The sequence below is a fragment of the Habropoda laboriosa genome, unplaced genomic scaffold (assembly GCF_001263275.1).
Source record: "Habropoda laboriosa isolate 0110345459 unplaced genomic scaffold, ASM126327v1 scaffold1063, whole genome shotgun sequence".
NCBI classification, from domain to species: domain Eukaryota; kingdom Metazoa; phylum Arthropoda; class Insecta; order Hymenoptera; family Apidae; genus Habropoda; species Habropoda laboriosa.
In genome coordinates this window covers 85230-111139 of record NW_017101167.1, presented here as the reverse complement: position 1 = coordinate 111139, position 25910 = coordinate 85230, and the positions used below count along the sequence as shown (strand labels likewise).

The 25910-nt window shown below is 36.9% G+C and overlaps 3 protein-coding genes and 1 non-coding gene across 4 annotated transcripts in view; 2 read left to right on the top strand and 2 right to left on the bottom strand.

Moving 5' to 3' along the window:
* Nucleotides 1–987, bottom strand: part of LOC108578051 (cyclin-dependent kinase-like 1) — a 10490-nt gene extending 9503 nt beyond the window's left edge. The window contains exon 1 of the mRNA XM_017941306.1: nucleotides 832–987. Within this exon, the coding sequence (XP_017796795.1) occupies nucleotides 832–899 (68 nt within the window). The 5' untranslated portion in view covers nucleotides 900–987. The remainder of the gene's footprint in view (nucleotides 1–831) is intronic.
* A 1697-nt stretch (nucleotides 988–2684) lies between these two features.
* LOC108578052 (ankycorbin) lies at nucleotides 2685–16391 on the bottom strand. Its single transcript, XM_017941307.1, is given in 14 exon segments — nucleotides 2685–2852; nucleotides 3179–3282; nucleotides 3608–3738; nucleotides 4033–4109; nucleotides 4184–4522; nucleotides 5129–5523; nucleotides 5581–6498; nucleotides 6738–7726; nucleotides 8103–8361; nucleotides 9290–9714; nucleotides 10903–11151; nucleotides 11462–11738; nucleotides 14488–14822; nucleotides 16186–16391. Coding segments are annotated over 14 exon segments (4872 nt in total).
* Nucleotides 16392–23478: 7087 nt separating this feature from the next.
* Trnac-gca lies at nucleotides 23479–23550 on the top strand. The gene has a single exon. It is a non-coding gene; the product is annotated as a tRNA-Cys (tRNA).
* A 262-nt stretch (nucleotides 23551–23812) lies between these two features.
* Nucleotides 23813–25737, top strand: LOC108578049 (protein YIF1B). The gene is made up of 4 exons (XM_017941303.1): nucleotides 23813–24065; nucleotides 24382–24470; nucleotides 24540–24872; nucleotides 24947–25737. The coding sequence occupies exons 1-4, from the start codon at nucleotides 24035–24037 to the stop codon at nucleotides 25475–25477; spliced, it is 984 nt and encodes a 327-aa protein (XP_017796792.1). The 5' UTR covers nucleotides 23813–24034; the 3' UTR covers nucleotides 25478–25737.
* Nucleotides 25738–25910: the final 173 nt, after the last annotated feature.

The following is a 25910-nucleotide window of genomic DNA, read 5'->3' as shown; positions in this document are numbered from 1 at the left end:
AAGAAAATATTATATTTTTATTTATATTTAAATGAAACAAATATAGTCGGCTGACATTTCAACGAAGAATTCTAGAAACTATTTCCTCGCTCTTAGAAACTTAATTTTGTCTTAACGGAGATGCTAAAAGTTTACTTTTCCTGTTGATACATCAACTACATTTAATGGTTATTCACGGCGTTCACTGCATATAATGTGCGTTGCGTGCTAAAACTATGTAACAAATACCGATCGATTCGATTCAATGTCAAAGTCGCATATTCTGAAAAGAACAAGTTTCCAAATTCCGGTCACAATAGTCTTTTTTCTCAGTATCTTTAATACTGGCTAATCTTGAAACAAGAATGAAATATAAACAAATAACAAATAGAAAAGAAACTACTTAAACACGCATACAAATCTACCTCACCTAATACTAAAACACTAGCAACAAATGAAATAAAAAGTGTCACAAAGTTACGTTAAAAAATTCAATCTAAACCAGAGATACAAAAAATAACCATAATCACTAGAGCTAAGGTTAGGAAGAATTTCATTCTAAAAGAACTAATCTCAAGGATGCAACATTCTCCCAGTAGCAAAATTAAAAAAAGATACTTCCAGTACAAAATACTTAAAAATTCCAAGACAAACCAAAAAATGATTCTGTTCGACGATACGATAGGTCTCTCCCATTTGTGAAACTAACAAATTACAATAGTTGGTAGTAAATTACCAACATTAGAACGATCGAGCGAAGTAAATTATTTTCCAGCGACAAATTGAATCGTATTTTTCGAAAAACCTATAAAATGTGGCGCAAACGGGGGAAAGAAAAATACGAGTGTTTACCTTCTTGGTAGCAAAGGTAGCGTGCTACCGAAAAGCCAAAGCTTACTATCTTGGAGCCATTTGTCCATGCGAAGGCTTCTCACAGGTATCTCGTCTGTTCGATGGAATATTCAAGATGCATCGTCGCGAACCTCTGTCTAACTCTTTTTGACCGCGTCTGAGGTGTCGGCATTATTGACAAAGAGCACCGTGCGGTATTACTGGCAACGGCACGTTTCACCAGTGAATCGGACTGATTAGGCATTCGACCATTTGTTTAGCTACATACGTCATCAGAGCCAGATCGATAATCCGTACGAGTTACTAGTTGAGTCGAAAATAACTATGTTTACCAATTCCTTTATAATAGAACGGAGTAATGACGGCACCCTTCTAATAATGACGTTTTCGTTTCTATAGAGGTCTAGATTGAAGAAACGAACTGTTTTCGTCGACAATGATTGAGAACAGCTGCATATATAATTAGCTTATGACATTTACCCACGTACGATTGTCTTCGAATACAGTTTGTTGTTAATGTTAATAGAATGATACGTTTAGTCGTAGTCATTGTAGTGAACAAAAGTTGTTTGTGATACTTGTAAAAAATTTGGAACCCTAAAAGAAATTTGAAATATCTTTTATGTGTGTCTTTTTAAATAACATGTTAAGTAAATTTGGTTTCATTTACTATTGTTTATTTACTCAATTTTATATTTTAATTATTTTTGATACTGTATCACACTTATAGAAAGTTTGGAACACTGAGAGGTGTTTGAAGGATTTTCATGTTTCTATTTTTAAATAATTCTGTTTACTAAATTTATCAATATTTAAATTACCTATTTTTATTCACTATTATTTATTTACTTAATTTTACACTTAAATTATTTTCAATAATACGTTAGGTAAATTTACTCACCGTTTTTTCATCGCACAGTAAAGGGATACATCTCGATTCGAATAATAATGGAAAAAGTGTTTGTTATGGTTAACGTGCCAACGAACCGTTGATTTCGAAAACGTGAAAATCGGAGAAGCATGATTCGTGATCTTTTTATTTTACACAGAATTACATATTAGCGGATCCCCTTTACACAAATATACAGAACATGTATGCGTTAATTACGACATGATCCTTGCATTCGCAAGAACGAAGTATCGTTTATTGTACACGTAGAATGATTTTGTCTTCCTTCGACTCAGCACTTGCGAGTATGATTTACGATGTATTCAATTTTGAACGCATTTCAATCGAATGCAGTTGAGTTATCGTATAAAAATTTTTCTCCCACACTTTTGCAACGAAATTTTCACAACGCAATCCTTGTTTCATGGACGAAACACTTTTTTTCCTTGTACAATTTTATATCTGTATACTATTTAACATTTTTACAGCAAAGTTTGGTCGAATTTTATACAGGGTACATTTTTTTTTTACTTAATACTACACACAATTTTTAATTTACACACAAACCCTTTTTTTTTCTGGCAGTTTCGAATTGTACAAATGAAACTCGGTGTACTTTCGATTAGTTTGGCGATTTTAACAGAAAAATGTGAGATCGTGTAAAAAGGTATAGAAACATGTTACGCATTATTTAACCCTAGTGCTTTCTTCCGATTGGACTGTGTTACGGTGCCTGGGTCAAAAAAGACCCAAAGACCTGAATGTATAACAATTTTTGTTACCAGCACGCCATGTGAACCTAGACGATGAATTTTGAACGTAATTTTGACGACGGAAAAAGTTTTTAAAGAAATAAGATGGCGATGGGTCGTAAAAGACCCGAAGACTGCACTAGGGTTAAGATCGAAAAACGCAGCAAAAATCGCCAAACGAGGAAGGCGTGACGTATAGGATTGAAGACTGTTTAAACGCTTTTGGCATTCCTTTGGACACCGACCGAAGATTTCGATTTCTCCGTTTCTTGTTGGGCTTCCCCTCTGACAGTGAACGTCACGTAATATTTTCTCGTACGATCCAGTCTTTCAGCTGGAAGAGCTATTATCTGCTTCTCCTCTCCACGCGTTACTTCCACCTGCAACGAGCAATGTAGCAAATTTAGCCCCGTTACTTTTAGGTAAATTAGTGTTGGAAAATTTTTAATTAGTACATGTGAAGTATTTTGATTGTACTTAAGAAAATAATACAAATTTCAAAATATGACAGTATATTGACAATTCTCTGAAAATTCGAAACACTTAAATTTTGAATATATTACTTGATGGGACATATATAATTTGACTGGGACATTGATCGAATGGAAGTATGTTGACAATTATAATTTAAAACGGAATCTCGAGTGAATTTAAACATTCGTACATGTACACATAATTATTTTCTATTTAGCAATTGATATTTTACCGTCATTTGGCCCTTTCCACGGCTCTCTATCTTTGGAAGAAGATCCACTTGTTCCTGACCGCCTCCACCTACTGCAATTATAATCTACAATCACAATAGGGAAACTGACTCGTTTTGAAAATCGTCTGGATTGAATTCTCGCATTGAGTATTCCATTTCAGAATTATTTAACATGAAAGTATAACATTGTGTCAAATCTTAAACTTGTCTTTTTCTGACAGATTTTTCTCTTATTTCTCGATTGACAGATATTGTTTCCGTGATTCATCAGATCTTCGATAAAACTGTTGCAGTATCATCGAAATATTCACTGATAATTTTTCAAAAATACTCGCGAAGTCTATGAAAAATATTCAGCAGATTAAGAAAATTGTCCGCATCGTGTACGAACGAAGATAAAGATAACCCGATTCAAATTTAAGCAGGAACGTTTAAAATTAAATTCTGAATGACAGCGATGAGTCTTCTGGGTACACTGTTTCGCTTCTGTACAGAAATCTGGGGTCGCTGGCCTTTTCTGAAGTTTCCTCAGTTGATCGTACAAGAAAGCTTCGAAATGTCTATTTAGAAATGTCAATTACATCGTCATTATCAAGTTTATAAAAATACAATTCTTTTTCTTCATTCACTTTACCGACCGGAATCGGCTTTTCGCTGTCAACGCTTACCGCTCTTTAATGTTGTTAATTTTAATTCCCCTATAATAAGAGAAAGCGGACGATATAGTAGGCACTCTCACGAACTTTAATTGAACATTTGTATAGCTTCCGCACGATAGTAAAGACGGAGCTCGAAAAGAGTTCAACAACGAGAGGTCGGTAAAGTGTTAAAGAAAAAAGAAGAGAAACAGTAACCTGAATGTCAAGGGTTGATCGTATTTCGTTACGCCAAGGGCGGGCCCAGACATACCAGCTTTATGGAAAGCATCGACCTAAGAAGAATAATGGAATAAGTAATAATTGAAGTATTTACAAATGATAAATAAAATAGTTAATTTTATTGTACCTGTCGTTTAACGAGAACTTGTTCATTCGCTCTGCCGTGTCGTATTTGTAGTCTCTTTAATTCCATCAGTTGAAAAAAAATCTTCCTTTCCAGATGATATCGACGTAAGCTGATTTGCACATCCCTCGTTATGGTATCCATGTTAAGAGCTTGCTGTTTGTCAGTGTTTGGACAACATTTCATGATTCTTCTTCTCGGTATTCTCGATACTCTTGGACTAGGTTCTATACCACTGTCTCTACCACCGCTGTCACGACGTTGTTTCCCTTCCAGTCGATTGGTTCTGCTTTCTTGAGGACTTTGAATTCGTGTTAAACGTGTACGTGCACTGGGTTGTACCTGCGTTAAAGAACGGAGAAGATAATTGTTTAAAGTGACGGTACAATATTTGTTGAAAATCTGTGGTAAATTAGGATTGCTTAAACCGTGCAATTAACGATAATTAATTAGCGTTACATTTTTTCTACGATACATTTTATTCAACATTTATAACTATTTTCTGTTACTATTTTAGACTATTTTCAGTCGTCAATGGTCTATTTTACTACTTAAATTTGTAACGTGCATCTCATGGAAATTAGAATTTAAAAATATACTTCAAAGCGAAGAATTGTATCAGAATTAATATTATACTAATTTCTACGTTTAATCTTAACAATTCTTTGCTATTTAAAAACATATGTTAAAGTAAGGAATTGTTTCAAAATTAATATTATATTTAATTCTACATTTAACAGGATTAAAAAGACCAATCGACCTCAAATGAGGGCTAGAAGGTCTCTTCAATAGAAGTGCCCTCATCATGTTACACAAAGGACTCTAATGTCTGGATCTTACGCCATCGCATTAGTCAAAAGAATCCAATTCTGATTGCTGATATTATACGAAAAAAAAAAAGAAGAAATTCTACATTTAATCCTAACAAAATTCTTAAGCATTTCTTACCTGAGGTAACGAATCTGTCGCCGAAGCTCCGCACACTTCGGGTCCAGCCCGAGAGATCTCTTCCTCGCTTGTGCTCGGCAACACCCTCATGACACCCATTTCGTTATCTTCCTCAGGTTCCGTCTCGTGCTCCGCGTCCCCCCCGATCGCGTCCCTAATTTCTTTCTCGATCTCTTCGTTCTCTTCATCCCACTCCGGACTCTCGATCACTGCCACTATGGCGCTCCTGTCTGGAGAACGCTCTTCTGAACTTTCGAATAAACACTTTTTCGACGACGATCGAGAAGTAGATCGTCCAATTTTCCTAATCTTTCCCGTTGGCGGTCTCGATCGTCTGGTTTGTGCCGATTTTGGGGAACTCGAGGAGCTTTCGTCGATATATCGAAAATTCTCCTCTTCTAAAAGCACGTGAAATAGCATACAGACATTCATACAGCGGACTTAATACTCACCCCTGGACAATGCCTCTTCCACAGGACGATCCTTAAGTTTCACAGCCTCTTCGTCCTCCTTCTGATCGTCTATCTTCGCCGGTGACGAAGTTCGAGCAGCTTCTTCCTCGTCGGACATCTTCCTCTTCGTAGCGGTTGGCGTATCGACATTCGACGAACCGTCTTCAGCTTCTTCCATCAACGCGGAATCTTTCGACGACGAGAAATCGACCGATTTTCGACGAGTAGAATCTACTTGCTCCTTTTCATCCGGTGGTTTCTTGCTCGAACTTTCCACCAATGTGCTCGTTGCTTCTCTTCCTTGCACGCTTTCGGTCACCTTTTCTTCAGGTTTCTCCTTCTCCTCTGACGTCTTCTCTCCATGTTCTCCGTTCGTTTTTTCTGTCGACGATTTTATAGAAATTTTGCTCGCGGAAGAATCGCGTCTCTTGCTGAATTCTCTTCTCTTGTAGCTTCCTCCGCTCTTCTTAGGGCTTTCATCCGACTGTTTCGAAGACGAAGACTTGGAAGATCTTCTTTCGTCGAACGATTGCCTCCTTTTGACGATTCCTGATTTACTTCTCGACTTACTTCTTGTCTCCTCTGGCGTCGACTTTTTCTCTTCTTCCTCCGACGGTGGAATGTCCTCCACAGCTGTTCTCGGTGTGGTATCCTCTTTTTGCACGCTCTTCTGGCTAACTGGACTTTCAGATTTGCTCGTTTTCTCCGATTCTCCGTGGTCTTCTTTGGAAGCCTGCTTAGACACGTCTGTTTTCTCGCTGTGAGTTTCTTTGTCGTGACTGTCGTCAGACTTCATTTCAGGCGTCGTTCTTTCGGATTTCGAGGCGGAGTCGACTTCCTGTTGACTCTGCCGTTCTTCTTTCCGGGAATCCAACATGGAATTCTCCGACTCGGTCGTTCCGTGTGCGTCTAACCTACCTGGAAAGAGGACTCTACAGAAAATTGACAGAAAATTTTCAACGAGAATAATTAAAACTCTTCCATAGGTTCTGGATAAAAACAGAAAATTTTCTTTAAACGAGAACTAAAACTTTCTTTAAATGAGAATAATTCCGAATAAACAATCGTTTCGATTCGTTCAAAATTATAATCTTCGTTAATAACACTTTTCGAACATTATTCATAAATAAAAATTACCGTTTCATTTAAAATCTTACCTTTTTCGTCTTTCTTCTCCTTTTGTTCTTTCTCTCCGACAGAAGGCGTTTCACCTTTCCCATCTTCTTCATCTCGATCCATTTTTACATTTTGCCCACTCTCTACATCTTTTACATCTTCACTTTGCTTTCTGTCTTCTTTTTCCAGACTTCGTCTCGAGTCTGCTTCCCTTTGAATCTTCTCTTGCGCAACCTGTTGCCTCATTTCTTCCACGTCTTTCTTCAGATTAGCTGCTTTTGTCACGAGATTGTTCCTCGATTCGTCGTTTTTCTCTAAAATATCGGTCATCTTGCTGGCGCTGGAATTAGTCTCTCTGCACACTTCTTCCGTCTTGATTTCCTCCGTTTTTAATCTGTCGTCGAAGGTGACCTCCTTTGAAGTTTCCACGATCGATTTCGGAGTGTCTGGTCCTTGATCTTTGTGAACCATGGCTGTCACGATCACTCGTTCGACGGTTTCTTGGCTGGTGCTGTCGGTTACATCTCTGCGATATCGACTTTCGATGATCTTCTCATGATTATCTCTATCCTCGTCTATCGAAGTTCTCGGAGTTTCCTGACTCTGAGAGGTAGATTCTTTTGGCCCTTGTTCTTTGTCGGACGGCTGTATACGATTGCTCGCACATTCACCGTTCTCCGACGTTTTCGACCTGCTCGACTTCAATTTTCTTCTAGTGCTCGTGTGTGTTTTCGTGAACTTCGTTTCCTTTGAACTTTCTTTAGGCGTTTTCGATCTCCTTCCAGACACCACCTTTTCACACTTCTTCTCCAAAGATTTTCGTACTACAACCACCTCTAAACTATCGTCGCTTACGCTCTCGTCGTCTACTTCGTCCCTTGTGATGCCGTCTTTGTTCTCCGTTTCATTGCTCCTGTCCGTTTTACTGTCTGACTCTATGGACGACTCACTGGAATCTTGCCGAGACTTCGTTGAACGTTTTCTACTCCTCTTTCTTCTTAATTTTCGATCGGTGTCATCTTCTTCGTATCTGAAAATTGTTTATTCGAAGATCTAAGTTTTGATACTATGCATTGTGTGTGTAAAAGGAAATAGAAACTTGTTGGAACTTAATATTCGTTATATTTGCCTTTTTTAATTGTTTTATTTATTCGAAGATGTAAGCTTTTATATTATACTGCGTATAGAAATTTAAAAAAACTATCGCAAGTTTTGCAACTATTGTAAATTTTACTTATACAACTTCAAATTACAGTTCAAAGAGTCCCATTCCTAATTTACTTTAAACGTAAGTTTTCAATTTATTTCTGCGTTATTGATTTAAATTTGTATGCGTAGAAAATGAAAGAAAAATTAGGCAAACTTTATTAACAAATCGTAAATGTACAAAGTAGTAAAAGTTTCACCTTGCTGATTCACTCCGAGCTCTCCTTTGATGATCTTTCTTCGAGGATGTTTTCGACAGCCTGACCTCCTCCTCGCTGAAACTTCTACTATCCTGACGAGCCAATTTTCTCAAATTTCCTCTTCGTCGCGTTCTCTTCTCGATCAATTGCTCTTCGTAGTACAGCTTCGGAAGTTTGTAGCTACGACCTCGTCTACAGGGGCTGCTTTCTGTATCGGTACTGCTGTCCATGTGCCTCATGTGCATTTTCGTTGCGAACACTGAAGTCATTTCGATGAAAATTAAAAATTCAATAGGAACAAGAAATAAATTTCTTATCATTTTGACGAATTACGTTAATTTACTGACACTGGCACTTTATTAATTCACCAGAATATGATATCTAATTTAATAAACTGAACTTTTAATTAACTATTTTAATAAATATAAAGTTAAATTGGAGAATGGGTCGTATATTCTGTGTAATTTTCATTTGATCTACTCGTCTACTTCAGATGTATCTTTCTGAATACGTACACTACCGTTCATAAGTACTAGGACACCTATTATGCTTTAATGGAATGTGTTACATGATTTAAATTTCTTCACCAAAGTTTTTGCATAATTTCCAATGCACAGTGATCCCAAACTTTTGGCCGGTAATGTACGTGTCCCTTGTACCACTAGATTTCAAATTGAATAACTGTTTCTTCTATCTTAATCGTTTTGCAATGACTGTTTAGATTTAGTTCACATTCAGTAGGTATTGGAACACTTACTGAATGTGAAGCATACTGAAATCTTTTGAAATCTACTGAACTCTGCTGAAATTTGCTGAATTCTATTCAAATCTACTGTATTCTATTAATATCTATTGAAATCTACTAAAATCGGCTAAAATCTACTGAATCCTACTGAATTCTACCGAATTCTACAGACGTCTGTCGAAATCCACTAAAATCTACTTACTGAATGTGAAACAAGCCTCATTATGATTACACAGAAAAGTCACAAAGAAATGATGAAGATCCTAAAAAACGCAATTCATTCTAGAATCTCCAAGCATAACGAGTACATACGCACATTTTTACTAACACATCACACTAACTTCAACGAGAAAATGCAATTTAAATCATACGGTAGTTTCCAAAGGAATATAACGGGTGTCCTAATACTTATGAACGGCAGCGTATATATACCTAACCTGACCTTTATTCGGTACAGTTTTCTGCATCCTCAGCTGTTGCGCGGTGGTACCGCCGTGCATTTGTATCAATTTCGCGCAATCTCTGTACCCTCTGTAGAGAGCTGCGTCCAAAGCTGTCATCAGATTCCCTTTGCTGGTTCGAAGCATAGCGTTGATCCTTGCACCGTTGTCCAACAGGACCTTGCACACGTCTAAATGTCCGTGCAACGCCGCCACGTGCAACGGTGTTTTCCCATCGTGCGTAGCGACGTCCAGAGTACTTGGACGCTTCTTCGCCAGCCATTTGATCAACTCGATCCTACCGGAAGCGACAGCTTCGTGCGCGACTCCTGTACCGCGCACTGTCCTCGCGTAAAGGGAACCGCCGTGCTGCGCAAGAATCTTCAGGGTTTCCAGCTGACCCTTGGACGCCGCACAAAGCGCTGGTCTGAAACGTGTTGCATTTTCTTTCCTAATTTCCTTAAATTTTAGCAATTAACAGCTGAGGTTTTTTTTCGATTATCCTGTGATTTCTGAATAGTATAGTTTGCTCTGTAAATCAATCGGGTATTTAGATTTAGCGTTTAATTTACGTGGAATACGGAATGATATTGTAATATACAGGGACTTTGGATTGTCTCAAGGACATTTCGATGACGTACTTTCATAATACCAAAAGAAAAATTGAGTATTCCATTTAAAATTTTTAAAAATTGAAGGTAAACATTCTTTTTTTTCCTCAGTGACATTCTGTAGAAAAAGTAAGGATAAACGTCTCCTTACATTTTTGTCGTATCACCTACTTATTGTTTTCATTAGAAAAGTTTCTTTTAACTGCGATATTTACTGCCGTTGTCTTTAACTCTAATGTCCAAGGCACCGCCTATATCACGCCAGAGATATATTGATGATACGATCTTGTCTATAGCAAGCTACATAGATTATCTACGTCTGTTTCATGCATATGGAAGATACTAGTGTCGATGTACTCTGTGACCTATGAATACTAGTTGCACTACCGACGCGCTGAAATCAATTGTCCTATAAATGAAACGCATGTTTAAGTATCATCGTGAATGTCTTCCTGAAAATAAGAAGTTTAGAGAATTAAGAGTCCTTTTTACTGTAGAAAGCTAGAACAAATGTTCCTTGATAATTGCCTCGAATTAGAAGAAAAAGATAGTAGATTTTTATAACATTATTCATCTGTTTCGTAAATATTTACATATACAGGGTGCACCACGTGAAACAGACCGCCTAATTATCTTCTCTAGCTATTGCAGTGGTACGAGAAAATTTTGATACGTAATTTAAATGATTTCAAGGGGTGAATAAGATGGAAGACAAATTTTTTTCAGTTTTTTTTTATGTGAATGTGTCTACTTTTTTCTACTGTATGCTGTAGCAGACATAATATAGCTCTACAATGACCTCGGACTTTAAAACTTCTTTTTTCATATTTTGCCATTTAAAAAATCACGTGTAAAAATTTTCTCGTACCACTATAGCTGAAGAAGACAATTAGTTGGCCTGTTTAAAGTGACCCACCCTGTGTATTTAACAAAATCTTAACATAAGAAGAACGACGAATGCGAAACTGAAGTTAACGAAATCTGTATTTCTCTACAGTACTTACGTTCTACCCTTTCGGTCCTGTCGGTTCGGATCGGCTCCCAGCTTCAGAATTAGAGCCGTAGCGTCAGCGTGGCCAAGAGTTGCAGCATAATGCAGAGCTGAACAGCCATTATCATCGACGTGATCAGGATGAGCACCGCAGAGATTCACCAAGGCTTCCACACATCTGGCGTGTCCTCTCGATGCTGCACAGTGAAGAGCAGTCAGGCCATCCTTGTCTGCAGCTCCTGCAGCAGCTGAACCACCGGCTCTGTATTTTAATTATCGACTTTAGAACAATTCGATTCGACTTGTTTTTTTTTTTTCTGGGAAGAATGCAAAATTGGTCTCGTCAGAAATAGTTCTTGTCGAAGTTAAGTTTCGTTCGTGGAAGATTGAGTTGCAGTTCAAAGTGCCGAGGAATAGAGTTGTTAGAAAGGAAATACACCAGATTCCATAGAATAAGGAAAGAAAATTTTGTCAAATTTTTATGCAATTTTACAGAATTATTTTTTAAATGATTTTTCACGTGACAAAGTATCTCGAGGAACTATAACTTCTTCTGGAAAATTAAAGTTTACCTAGCTAAAGCTAGCACAGCTTCCACGCTACCAGCGCTTGCTGCCCATAAAATTGGCTGCCTTCCGTCTTCGTCCTTTGCGTTCACATCAGCGCCGAATTCGAGAAGGGTCTGGAGGACCTTTAGGCCAACTTTCTTAGGCACAGCAAGCTCGGCAGTTGCGGCCGAACCGCAACATTGAGCGGCGTAGTGAAGAGGGGATCCCCCTCGGAGATCAGGCGTTGATGGCCGAGCACCCGCTGCTAATACCAAGCGGACACATTCTGCCTCTCCGCACACTAAACAGCAATTTCAGGTTGATGTTCTCGAAAATTATAATTCTCAACGGTTACACACTATCGATCAAAAGTTTCGAATCACCTCTCAGTTTTCGTCAATACTGAATTCGCTGCTAATTTTTTATAGACTTGAAGTTGATACTGTGGAGATCAATAGTAATTTATGTCATATCGATTGATTTGAACGATACAAAATTCGTTAAAAATTTTTAAAGCTGTTGACTTATTTTCTGGATATTTTTGTGCTACTTGCAATGCACAATGATTCTTTGCAAGTCAACGTTTGTGCAATTTTATACTACCTGATTCTAGATAGATCTTTTATCTCTATAAAAATTTAGATCGTTAATTTAAGGCATACACTTATTTCTCCATCAGTTTCAACTACCAAACTCTACTTTAGAAGTATCTTTCTGAATATGTATACACTACCGGCCAAAAGTTTGGGATCACTATGTATTGCAAATTACACAAAAATTTCCAGAAAAGGTTAGCAATTTTATGAATTTTTCAACGACTTCTTTGTTACTCAAATCAATCGAAACGAAATAAATTGCCATTAATTTTCACGATATTCATTTCAAATTTATAAAGAATTAGTAGCGAATTTAACATTGGTGTAAATTGACAGGTGGTCCGAAAATTTATTTTTAAAAATTACATTCTTGTTGGACTTCAATATTTAATATGACGATGGTTATATGTTGGAATAAGAAAAAAAGAATTATTAAGAATATATTCATTTTATTAAACTTAGGAATGATTCAAATTTGTTGACTTTGCACGACAATGAATGTTTTCTAATTTATTGAAATATTCTCAACAGCTTTTACTCAGTTTTTGTCGCCGCTTGCAAACTCTGCGATAATCAAGTCACTCTACGAGTCCAAGGAAAATTTCCTTTTTCAATGTTCAGAAGTTCAAGGCGGTAATGCAATCAATTTTGCATATAAATTCATGAACATTGCCATGTGCCTACTGGTAACATTACGCTAACGACAAATACGCTTTTTCATAATAAAAAGGTCAAACCAATTGTGCAGCACAATTACAAATAGGTACCATGATGCACGCACATCAAACAAGTGGTCACTTTCTGTTTTTCCAAATAAAACATGCAAGTCACCTTTTCCATATCCCACATATATCTCAAAAGTGACTCCAAAATTTTGGTGTCTCCGTAAAACCGAAAAACTGTTCGCGAGCTTAGAAAAAAATTATCTACTAAACAAATAATATTAGCATAAAGAATAGACTCTAGAGGAACAGTGATCAAATATTATTTTCTTAATTTTCAATTCTCAGCCCTTGAAAATCCGCTATTTTTGAGTTGCGACGATTTCGATGTTTCTCTAATTCACGCAGGTCTGACTTATTTCAAGTCGTATCACTTCTAAAATACACATTAAAGTGTCTACGAGAGATCGAAGAACTTTTCTCTCGGACAGTATTATCAATAAACCGAGCGCATAATCATCGACACAGCAACCCAACTCTCTTATCACCTCGTTTAAAGATAATTCGATAATTGTCGAGTAATCGATTCAGGAGACACCGTTAACGCGAGCGGCTGGAAGCGACGAAATATCGACACCCGATAAGTAGGTCGGAATAAAATGACTCGGTGAGAAGTGCATTTCGTTGAATTACTTCTGTCCTTGCGGCTCGAGACGCTCGTGAATTATACAGATGAAGCTTGTCGATAGGAAGTTTCTTTTTCATACGGTAAACCCGAGCAGACGTAATGTAAGAGCAGGCAATTGCGGTCTACGGCAATAAATCTCTTGTCATTTGAATACACCAAGGACGGCTATGGTCAATCTTGTGGATTATCTCGGCATGGGTCTTGCGTGTTCCTTAGCTAACCGGAATGACGTCACCTGAAGTGACCCACTAACCTTACCTGACCAATATACCCTTATTTTATCGAAGATCGGCAGGAAAGATATGCCTTGTAATTCACAGTTTCCGCAGCCTCTAAGGAATCGTTACGAGCGCGTGGTCGCCAGCGATTTGACCTTTCAGCTGTGGAAACTTAAACTGTTCTCCACGGTAAGCCCTCAATTTACGCTCACTTTTTTTTTTTCTCTCGCGGACCTAAACGATACGTTGATTAATCTCGATCACGAGCGTATCTTCTGACCGTAAAATTACAGTTCTCACGCCGCCCGGACTTTACAAACTGAATATTAAACGCCCACTATTATGTCGTCAACGTTAGAACTCTATTTTTCTTTTTCTGCAAGGGATGAATCGAGGGAAGGGACATATTTGTAGAGAAGATTCCCCGGGGAATGCAACATGTGGCAGATATTATTTGCAAGATTCTTAAGGGTGTACACTACCCTGATATGTCTTAACAAAAAGTTTGAGAATTTTTTTCGTAGGTAACTACCGAACGGAAAGCTCCAATTTTTTCAGAGAGTATAAGTATAACTTTCAGCTTTCTTCTCAAACTTTTAAAAAGTAAAGGTGTTACAAAATGGAGGAGTTATTGCGAAACTTTCACAGCAGCGATAGGGTTGATAAATAATTTTATTTAGAAAAATGTAAAGGTCTTCAACCCTTAAAAGCATCGAAGAAAATCACGTTAATGCTATCATGGGTGAAGTTTTTTACTTACGAATCAGAAAGTGAAACAAATGCAAGTATAGTCAGACATTATCTATTTAGTGGTCACGTTTTTTAGTAGGATTAAAAGAAAATTCGCATGGGGTGAAGCCTCTAAGAGTTAACAATAAAAACGTACCAGTAGCCCAATGGAGGACGCTATGTCCTTCCAGGTCCTTAGCGTTCACGTCGGCGCCGTTTGCCAATAGAACAGCAACTAATTGCGTGTCACCGGCGATCACAGCCAAATGAAGTGGCGTGTGTCCTTCTGCGTCGGGCGCGTTCACCAGTTCCGGTGCCGCCGCAGCGACGGCACCTCCGGTTCCAGCGTCCATGCAATAGTGCAGAGCGTTCCTCAGAGTGCGATCTCTGTATCCGATCGTGTCCTCTTGCTCCTTCAGTAGTCTTAGGACTCTTGCTCTGTCGCCTTGTTGGCAAGCGTGCATCAAAGGCGTCGCGCCGATTTGTAGCACTCTGAGAAAATGAAATGATCGATTACACCTTGCAGCAGAATTTCGACTGTACATTCTCTACGAAAGAACATTTGAAGATGCAATGGTTAGGTAGTTTGTTTGACAACATTATGAACTGTTAATTGTGATTGTGATTATCACTGAAAATATGTACGATGTTGATATATTGTTAAGTAAAAGTAGTTTAACAAAAAGTCGATTTTTTTTTTTTTTTTACATATTTTGAAAGGGTACAATCGTAGAATTATTTCAGTGTGGGTATTTGTCCATTGGATGTAAAATTTAATCTTTGGGTAATTATTTTTAGAAAGTTCTATTTTTAATTTGTGTAAATAAATAGTTCTGTATTTATAAAGCATGTCGTGTAGCATAAATAGACGATATTTCATATCGTACCGAAGTGCGAATGAATATTTATGAATGTTACGAAACTTGGTATCTAGCGTCAATTTTGAATGACTCATGTCAGTCTGAAATATTTATGAAAATATATAACAGACAATCTAACGAAGTACTTTTAAGTTAACATGAACCTATTCTTAGTGTCTCCGTACGACATTTGAAACATCTAAATCTAGAACTTGCGACGTTCAGTTGTACGTCGAATATCCAACATACATGCATAAAGTATGTACATATGTATATAGGGTGTCCCAGTTTTTTCCGATCAAACTTCCTGAAACTTCGTCAGTACGTTCTATGGGTATAAGTAAGAAAAAACTGTCATGTGAACATAGGTCGTATGAAGCTCTGTTAAACAGTTCTAACGAAAATAGGGAGAGAATGTTAACGAACTTGCGGTTGCTATGATACGAGACAAGAATGATACAGGAAAAAGATACATTCAAGACCTTTAACGATCTCAGATCGTAAACACAGTATGCATAAACATACTATTCCTATTTTGCTTCCTAATAACAGCACACCCGTTACCGTTCCCTTTCTATTTCGTATTTGTCTTATAACTTTTTAACAAAGCTTCAGACGACCCATCTTCATATAACATTTTTCTCTTATCTATACCCATAGAACACACTGACAAAGTTTGATCCGAAACAATTAGGACACCCTGTATGTCACTACATGTAGAATGCCCAAATGAAAGCTTTCTACATGTTTCTCACTTTACTTTTTTGCAGTTATATTCCAAGTAAATTTTCACGAGAAACTTTCTATTTGAAAGATCATAAACTTTCTTCTTCTAATATACTTCTTGCGAAATTAGTACACTTTTAGTCTCGTAAAAGATTTCTGTAGGTATCTCATAAAAATTCTTCAAATTAGGGGAGAGATAGTGAGTAAAGCTACTTCAAAGAACAATCAAACAGATACACATACGTATATCGATCCGAGTGAAAGTGTACCTGTATGGCCTTTTCTTTTGATGATCTTGATATCGTATAGCGCTGGGTACATCACGCGACCATTGAGCACCAGGGATTTTTTGCTTCTGACGATGATTCCTGTATGGTGTCAGCGGGGGCAAGGACACGTTGGCAACACTTTCCTGCTGCTTCGGTTTTGGCTTCTCCTGGACCTTCAACGGGATTGGTGGAGTCTTAGTGTCCATGCCCGTCTCTGGCACCGGTTCACAACTGGTCTGACCTCGCGTGGAAGCATCTTTCGCCCTCTCGGCGGATCGAATTCATCGCGCCGAAGAGAATGTCCGGTTCCACTACCCGTGAACTGGGTCAGCCCTTGGAAAAAGATTGAATGCAAACTTTATTCAACAGCGTGGGCATGAATTTTTGAAAGGTTAGGAGAGAATCGTTCGGTTGAACGTTCTTAAATTTTTCACGAAATGAGAGAAACGAAAGTGGAAATATTGCATCGACGATCGTCGCGTTTCAAATCGATCGTTGACGAATTTCGAGCACGACAATGCTTCACGAAGCGTCAACAGCTGAGATTTTGATTTAAGAAACCTGTTTTACGTCGAAGAATGTATTTTGTTAACGTTTCACAATTATTTACTTGAGAGAAAGTATTATAATGAAATTTTATTATAGTTAACGTTACTTTGATACTTTTTATTAAGATTATGCGATTTTTAGTCTTTTAAATTTGTCACTGAATATCTTCATTTGTGCAATTTTTTTAATGAATTACCTAAGTTGTGTGATTTTCCTGTCTACTTTATAATTAAAGTGAGTTTATAATAAAGGCGATTGACCAGTTTAATGGTATTCAGAAATTTTGATAAACTGATCTGAGAAATTATTAATGAATCTACTTTACCTGTAGAAGATTGATAATTATACAGTCATGTTGCATGACTATAAGTAATTACTGCCTACCAAATCGAATAACAAAACCGATAATTACAAACTTGCGATCAATAATACGTATCATTAATTATTATTCCACCTTAAGTAAAATTCTTTTGCAAAATTGTTTCGAAATTAAGAAACAGCGTACATCAGCATACAACTGATTGTGAATGAAGGTAATGAAAGTTTTCCTTCAGCTACTTAATCTCACCCCGGCCTTTTTTACTGCGTACACTCCCGCTCATAAGTATTAGGACACTTATTGAACGAGAAGCAAACCTAAACAGCCGTTACAAAATTATTTTGTGGAATTTAAATTTTTAAATGTCTCTTTCCATTTAAAGTGCCGTCATAAAAATGAAATCTTAATAATAGTGCGTCATTGATTTATGCCACACCAAACATTCACACGAAATCGCGTTTGAAAATGAGTTTATATGAGCTTTCATATAATATAAAAAGAATTATAGCTATTGATTTAAAAAAATTCGTGGTATCGTTGTTATGCGAAAACCATTGCAAATTTAAAAAATCTATTTAAGCCATCGGGTTGCGTACAAGAAATAATGAAACTTTATCCTCTTCTATCTTTCTCGTAAATCTACCACTTGTGAGAAAAACACTGAAAACTAACAGCGCTAGCAGCCTGTATATTTTTACTGATACAAGATACTAACTTCAGCGAAGAAATGTAATTTAAATCATGTAATAGTTTAATAGTTTCTTAAAAAAATAATGCATTTAACCAAAATAATTTCCACGCGATTCTACACACTTTTTCCAACGATTAACTAGTTTCGTTGTTCCAAATGTACGAAAAACATTAGTCTTTGAATTCAAAAACTTTTTCTCAAAACGTTATCTTAAATCGTCATCGATTGTCTTATCTAGCCTTCCTCTTGGCTCATTTTCCAATAAAAAGTCACTTAATTTCGAATTGTGCACACCAACATCGAAGTGTCCTAACATTTACATACCTTCTTCAATTGCTGAATTTATATTTTCAGTGTTTCTACCGCAATTTTTCCAAATACCGATTATTCATCATGTCAGATAATAATGTCCAAATAATTGTATCATAAATTTTTTTACTCTTCAATACACGTGTACCACAGCGAATGCCTTCGTCTCGACGATTGTGTAGAAAAATTTCAAGAAAAAACGACATTTCCTTTGCACCGACCTGATAGTTCTCCTCGTTACTACTGTCTGACTAAAGGCGCTTAAACTACTGTGCGCCAGTAGTAAACACAACCACTTAGTAACTAAAGAACGAATACCTGAACTGTAACTGTTCCAATAACAATCGTCACGCTAAACGATATTCCTCAATTCGCACAATTCCACAACGAAACGTCGCAAGAGGTAAATAAGTCCAAGGCAAGGGTGTGCAGATTTTTCAATATTTCTAAGTTGCACCAGTATCGATCGTGTGGCCAGTTTCCGAGTCGAGTTCGTTATGCATGTAAAAATAGTTGAATTATTTGATGAACGATTAATTGATTGACACTGAGACCCCATTCCCACAAGGAAGGGCTGACACGATCGGAGATCCCATCAGGAGTTTATCACCAAACTCGACCCGAATTTAAAGCTCGGTTACTGACCACGTGGCAGACTGACCAGGTCACTCGCTGCCATAGAAACCTAACGCCACAACACCTATCAGTCGTCGGGAACCATTATGCTGGATTTCACGGCAAGGTCGTCGATATGTCCAATTTTCATTCTTTTTTCCCGTTCTTCCTCGATGTGTCATTGTCCTTTTAAGGTAAACCAACGAGACCACGTTTTGTAGTACATCGATCAAGCTGTACACGTTGACAAAACCACTTGGGTTGGTTGTTCCGATGAGAAATTATGAAAGGAAATTAAAACGATTTATTTCCTGTCTTCCGTATGATATTACAACATCAAGCGAAACGAAGGAAGAAGGAGAAGAAAGGAGGAAAATGTAAACAGCCTGCGAAGTACGACGCGCTGCTCGTTTATTTCACTCACTTTAATTGCCCTCTGCTTATGGCAGGGAAAATCGGTCTTCGTGCAACGATATTATCGCGTAATCGATACAAAAAAATTTGAAATTTTAATGCTTTTATTTAACATTCAACCAGCGTGAATAATGCCAGCTTTCTGCACCGATTGCGCGAAGAAGGAAGGATGAAGAAGTTGTAAGAAACGAAAGAGCGAAGAGTGATGGTTGCGCGTCTGAAAGTTAGGCGCATAGCCGCGGGAGTATGTGCACGCGGGAAATAGAGCGATATGAATCGATTGATTTTCAAGGAAAAAGAAGTTTGATAAGAAATTAACGGCGGACAGCTGTGCATGCCACTGGCACAGTAGCACTAAACGAAATTGCTTTCATCGGTCGTGTCGGCTGTTGTCCTTGAAGTTCGCCATGAAACGAAGGATTCTAATTCGAGTGGACGGTGAAAAGTACGAAGTACGATCGACTTACAACGAAAGGATAACGTTGATAAAACAATCTCCAGTTTGAGACTCAACGAAATTTTTCGTCTCATTAACCCTTTCACGACCGAATTATTTCTTTTTTTAATTTGTGCACTGGTGCACATGTGCACAGTGGAACATGTGCACTGGTTACGAAAGGGTTAGAAAAGATGGAAATTTGAAAATTCAGAAAGCGTGACAAATTTTCGTTTTAGCGAATGTTCACTGTGACGAATAATTCTCGCGACTTCCGTTTCAGACTCAACGAAATGTACGAATGTTTTATTTTTTATTTATCTATCGATCATTGTGTCTGTAACGGATGCTAAATTGAGATCAATGAAATGGGACATATGCGTCCCGTTGGTTACGAAAGGGTTAAAAAAAGGAAAATAGAAATTCGAACATTCAGAACATTGACAAATTTTCGTTTGAACGAACGTTATCATCGAAATTCGCTCCAGTTAAACTGGTTCACTGTGACGAGTAATTCTCGCTTTGTCACATAGGGTAGAATCGGTCGAAATGCAGGAAATCATTTCACAGTGTATGCATCATCGAAGCAATTTTCTCTGCACCTCGAACGGTGTTACTACCGTTCTTAAGTAACAGTGTCTACGTTCTTAGGCTGTTTCCCGTCACGTGTCACGCTATCGTGGAACCAGACTTTCAGTCAGTTTATAATGTGTGTGGAACAGTGTGGGAGAATCGATAGAGGTTTTCAAGTTGCGATCCATCTGTCCTGAAAATTCTGCATCGCTCTTACGTGATTCTTTTCTTTCACTCCTTTTTTTTCTTTTTTTTTTTTTTTTTTTTTTTTTTTTTTATCAATTATCACAGTCAGTCCAACGACTCGATGATGAGTTTGCATGAGACCTTCACGGCATAATACGACTGATAAAACAGCGGTGAATTTGTCATATGCGTGTTACAGTGCATTCTTAACGGTGTGTCGACCGCAAGAACCTGTGATGGAATAATTATCGTCACGAATGTACCCTTTTTTCTTTTTGCACCTAAACAGTCAGTGAATTCTCACATATTGATCTTGAAATAAGTAAAAAGTCGCTTGAAACGGAGAGTGGAAAATGTGAAAGAACAGGATGTGAAGTATTTCTTGGGTATTCTTCCAATTCGAAAATTCATAGTTTCAATTAAACGATAGCCATGCAAAGTATCTTTCAATTTTCATTTTAAATCGTATGAAACACGACGATGATCTCGAATATTTTTTTAATTCCTAAATTCATAATTTTAATTAACTTGTAGCTGTACAAAATATCATTCAATTTTTGTCTTTTCTTAAATCGTACGAAACACGACGATTTTTGGGCATTAAGATAGAATATATCTCGGTAGCGAGGAGAATCGAAATCTTTCGCTTCGATCAAACTTCAGGCACGATTTCTCTTTTTTCCCAAGTCGTACGAAACACGATCGATTATTCGCGAAGAAAAGATGGAATTTTCACAAGTTCCTTGAGAAACGCAGAGCGGAGGGAAGAAATTCGTTGCGAGTAAGGGAGCGTGAGGGCAGGAAACACGGTATCTTTACGCTAATATGAAAATGGCGAGGCTCGGAAGAAAGTGCATTCTAAATTCCAAGAATGTTTCCAGCGAAGGAGGAGTGAATCGGTGTGGCGGTGCCTAACGAAGTGGCGCACGTTTAATGATATCTATGCACACGTACAACGAACCCATGTGCACGTGTTGCCGTAACGCGGCGATGACTGAAAATCGTTATTTCGTTGATTCACCGTGCCGCACGTCGATCGTTATTGCTCCGTTAATAATTCGCGGAGGCCTTCGTTCCTTCGTGATGGCGCGTCGTTAATATTTAATGATAACATCTTTCGTTTCACGTAAGATTACGTCTGCGATGCGGTAACAATGCGAGAACGCTTGATCCGCGGTGTTTAATTGGTGAACGCGGGGGATCGATCGTCGATCCGAAAACGATCGAGATCGAGTGAAAATCGTAGCGCCGCGCGAAAAGCGGAAGAAATTTTCAATCTTTTTCTTTCTTTCTTCTTCTTTCACTTCGACGATGTTGCTTCGTTCGCTTCGTTGTACGTGTGTGTGTGCATGTTTGGGAAAACTAACGAAAGTGAATGTGATTTACTGCCAGGTAGTATTAGCGTGTTTAAAGTAAGTCGAATAGCTGCTGTTCGGATAAGTGTGTTTCATTGATGAATCTGTTATCAGGACTTCGGCTGTGGAGAACGTGTGAAGTGATTTTTGGTGGAAAAGTTGTGAAACTGAGTGTTTTCAACGTGTGATACAAATAGGAAGTTGATGGAAGAAATGACAATTTAACCCTCTCCAAACTAATGATTAAAGTTAACAACTGGACTATCGTGTACTATTTTTGCTGTTCTGTTCTTAAATGTCATTCGATATCATTTTTTAGTGAAATGAAGGTTTTTACAAGTGGCCACATTGATACATTTGGTGTTCTTTCCCCTTTTTGAAGAATTTAATTAAATTGGGCTGGAAAGGGTTGAATATAACGCGATTTGTTGCAGTAGGTAAGATGGTATAGTGTAGTGTAAAAATGTACATTCAGATGAATTTTCTAATATAAAATATTACTTTGCACGAGTTTAACCCGTTCGAAGCCGACGACGCACCAGGTGCGTCTTGAAAAGAAATTTGTATCAGTCAGTGCTTAAACAGTTGTCGAGAAGATAAAGTAAAGTAACAGAAAAAAGTGTGTAAAAGTTAAAATTGATATTGGTTTAAAGTTACAGTAAAACATATTCAAACATCGTCACTATATTCTTATTTTTTTTTACCGAGGATCGTTTTATAATAAGACTTATAACAAGACTTCGAATGGGTTAATATTCAATACTTCGTGTTAATTCAAATTTTATGCAATTTTTTACTTGTCTCGTCGAAAATGACACGTAAGATTGTTTAATTATTGTATACAATGTTTTCTTAATAATATGAACTCACTATAAAGCTAAAACAGTAGTGGAACAAAAAAATGTTGTATTGCTTACGAGTAATTAATTTTATTTCAATCCTTAGTGAACTATATTGATACGAAAAAAAAAAAAAAAGAAAAGAACAGTAAGAGTTTCTTAAAGTAAAAACAGAAAAGACCATTGTTTTTCAATGCAAGCGTTGCACGTGCGTCTGGCTGCAAGTAAGAGTTGTTCGAATCGAATTCGTAGTGTTGAAAAAGTGAATAGCATGGCAAAAATGTTGTGTTGACAAAATCTTACTTTCTGAAAAATCGCGCAGCTAGCTTATGACTATTTTCCATTGCGAGGTGTAATCTTGAAATACGTATGCGCCACTGAATGACGTTTCGTCCACGAGGTTTCTACGTTTCGAAGGCTGTGAAGCGCACCACATGAGGGTGGGACGCGCACTGATATCCCTTTGATGCCGCGACCAGTTAATGTAAGGGTTGCTTAGCTACCACCGTCTCAGTAACGTATCAACAGAGGCGAAAATATTTATTGTTCCACGATTAGGAGATAAATCTTGTCACTTATTACGTCTACTGCGTTTATCAAATTTTTTATATTTGATATTAACATATATTATCAATTTTTTACACTAAACGATAAGTGGCGTAAACATAACCAATGGAGATACGATAGTCATTGATCTCATATCGTAGCTAGTGTTCTTAAGAATTAACATTTTATACACAGGAATTCAAGAAACAAACATATAACAACGAAATTGAAATTATAAACACGTATCGTTTTTGTTTTGTGTCATTTTATTTGATATAAGTATCGTTGCATAATGTGTACTGTGTTTTATATATATTCACCTTGAAGGAGTTTAAGAAACGTACATATAAGTAGTATATGTATTAAAGTTAAAGCATATATAGAAATTTTATAAATAAATGGGAAAATATATCTAAATACTATTTTGTTGAAGTTTCTATTCTTAAAACTACTTTACAACAGGGGGTATAGCTCAGTGGTAGAGCATTCGACTGCAGATCGAGAGGTCCCCGGTTCAAACCCGGGTGCCCCCTGATTTTTTTTTTTTATTTTAATTTATTTTTAAAAATATTGTAAATATATTAATATAATTTTCATTTCAATTATTCAATAGTGTTTTGCAAAATATAACATTTCTTGCGTTTTAATTTGTTTAATATTAAATTTAATTAACCAGTTAAGTGAACAAATTAGAATAAATTATTTTCACGAGGATTTTTATGAAAATGAATATTCTTGTATATGTGTAAATGAATCTTAACATTGTAATAATCGCAATATGTAGAATCATATTAATTACGGTCATTCGGAACATCTGCTACAGAATGACAGAAGCAGGGTCAGAGTATACTAGTAGTGGGGGACTCCGCAATGAATGATGGGGTATGGCGACGTGTAGCATGAATTGTTTTCGTATTTCATCCTTCAAATAGACGATTTCGAATACAACGAAAATAAAATTGGAATTAATATTTGGTCTCTTTTGTTAAACGGTTGGAGCAATTTAGCTGGAAAATTATGCATTATAACCATTCAAATCCACGGCGAGGTGAGTTTGTTGATTTTTGAAGATAAAAATTTTATCTCGTTTTTTGAGTCCATGGTAATTAATAGCTTAAATCTGACATTGTAACGAACTGATGTGAATAAGAGAGTTAGTATTTAAGGAACATATTTTATACTTTCTAAAGAACGTGATAGAGTGCAACGTAATTTAGTAGAACACTATGTAGAGGTTATGATTTCTAAGCCTTCTTTATATAATAAACAATAACTTCATATATTTGACTAATATTATACATAAAGGTTAAGTTGTAGATTTTACATTATTATTTAGTGCAATTTATCTAAGAAATTTTTAATAGGGAAACCGAAAAGGTTACTTGATCCATCTGCTGGTTTATCTACACCACCACCGATTCCTCAGAATCCATATATGTATAATCAACAACAGGTACAGTTTAACAAGAAATAAATAAATCTTTCATTTTGAAGGATACCTCTTTACTGTTTTATTCTTTAGGCTCCAGTGAATAATGGTATGGTACCTGAATATGGTTTCAATGTACCAGAACAACAGGCACCGCTGTATGGATTTAATGCACCGCCAATGCAAACTTATACATCTCCTGAAGGTCGTGGAGAGGAATATCCACCTTCGCAATATGCAACACAATTATTGACACAGCCAGTAATTACAGACATGGCTTTTGAATATGGAAATACTTTAGTAGGATCTGGCAAACAACAACTTCAAAAATATCTACCAATTACAGCTCTGAAGTACTATTTTGCTGTTGATTCAAACTATGTTTTTAAAAAGCTAGCTTTGTTATTCTTTTCATTCACTCACAAGGTAAGCTATTTGTATTTGGTAAACAGTAATGTAATTATTTTTAAGAAGATGTAAATAAATAACATTTGTTGCAGGATTGGTCTGTAAAATATGAGCAAGATGTACCACTGCAACCACGTTATGAAAAAAATGCTCCAGATATGTATATTCCAACAATGGCGTTTTTAACCTATATACTTATGGCTGGATTAGTTTTAGGAACTCAAGAACGTTTCACACCAGAGCAGCTAGGTATTTTGGCTAGTTCTGCACTAGCATGGGGTGTCATAGAGTTATTGGTGCACATTATAAGCCTTTATGTGATGAATCTAGAAACAAGTCTTTCAACATTAGATTTATTGGCTTTCTGTGGCTACAAGTATGTCGGTATTAACACAGTTCTTGCGGCTTCATTAGTATCAGGAAAGTTTGGTTATTATGTAGTTTGGTTATACTTCAGTGTATCTTTAGTATTTTTTCTTATGAGATCGTTAAAATTGAGGGTTATTCCACAAAACCATAGGTCATACACAGCTTCTGGTAACAAAAGAAGACTCTATTTTATATTATTTGTAGCAGGTATTCAACCTGCGTTAATGTGGTGGTTATCGTATCATTTAATTTAATTAAAAATTATATTAAAATTTGGAAATGCGTTTTAAGAAAACAAAATGTGTACAGTGTTTCTCGGATCAGTGTAATATTCGCATCCCCACCTCGCTTCGCTGGAAAACCTAACCGATGCTCTATCTCGTTCCCTCTTGAGAGTATTCTTATGGAAGTGACATTCGTAAACATTGTGCTTGAGAACGCGGTTACAACTTCCTTTACCCCGGTTTAGTGTAAGTTCTCGGTCTTGAACACTGTATATTTATTTGATTATTCACACCACCTGTGCATTTTTGTAATAAAAAGTTCTCCAAAATATTATTATTTATTAAATGATCCTACTATTTTTAACGTCACTTGTATTGTTAGTATAAACCAAATGTTTCACGTGAAAACTGTCGCCTTTATATTTACAATTAAGACATCGATAGTATTTCTCGCATACGAAAT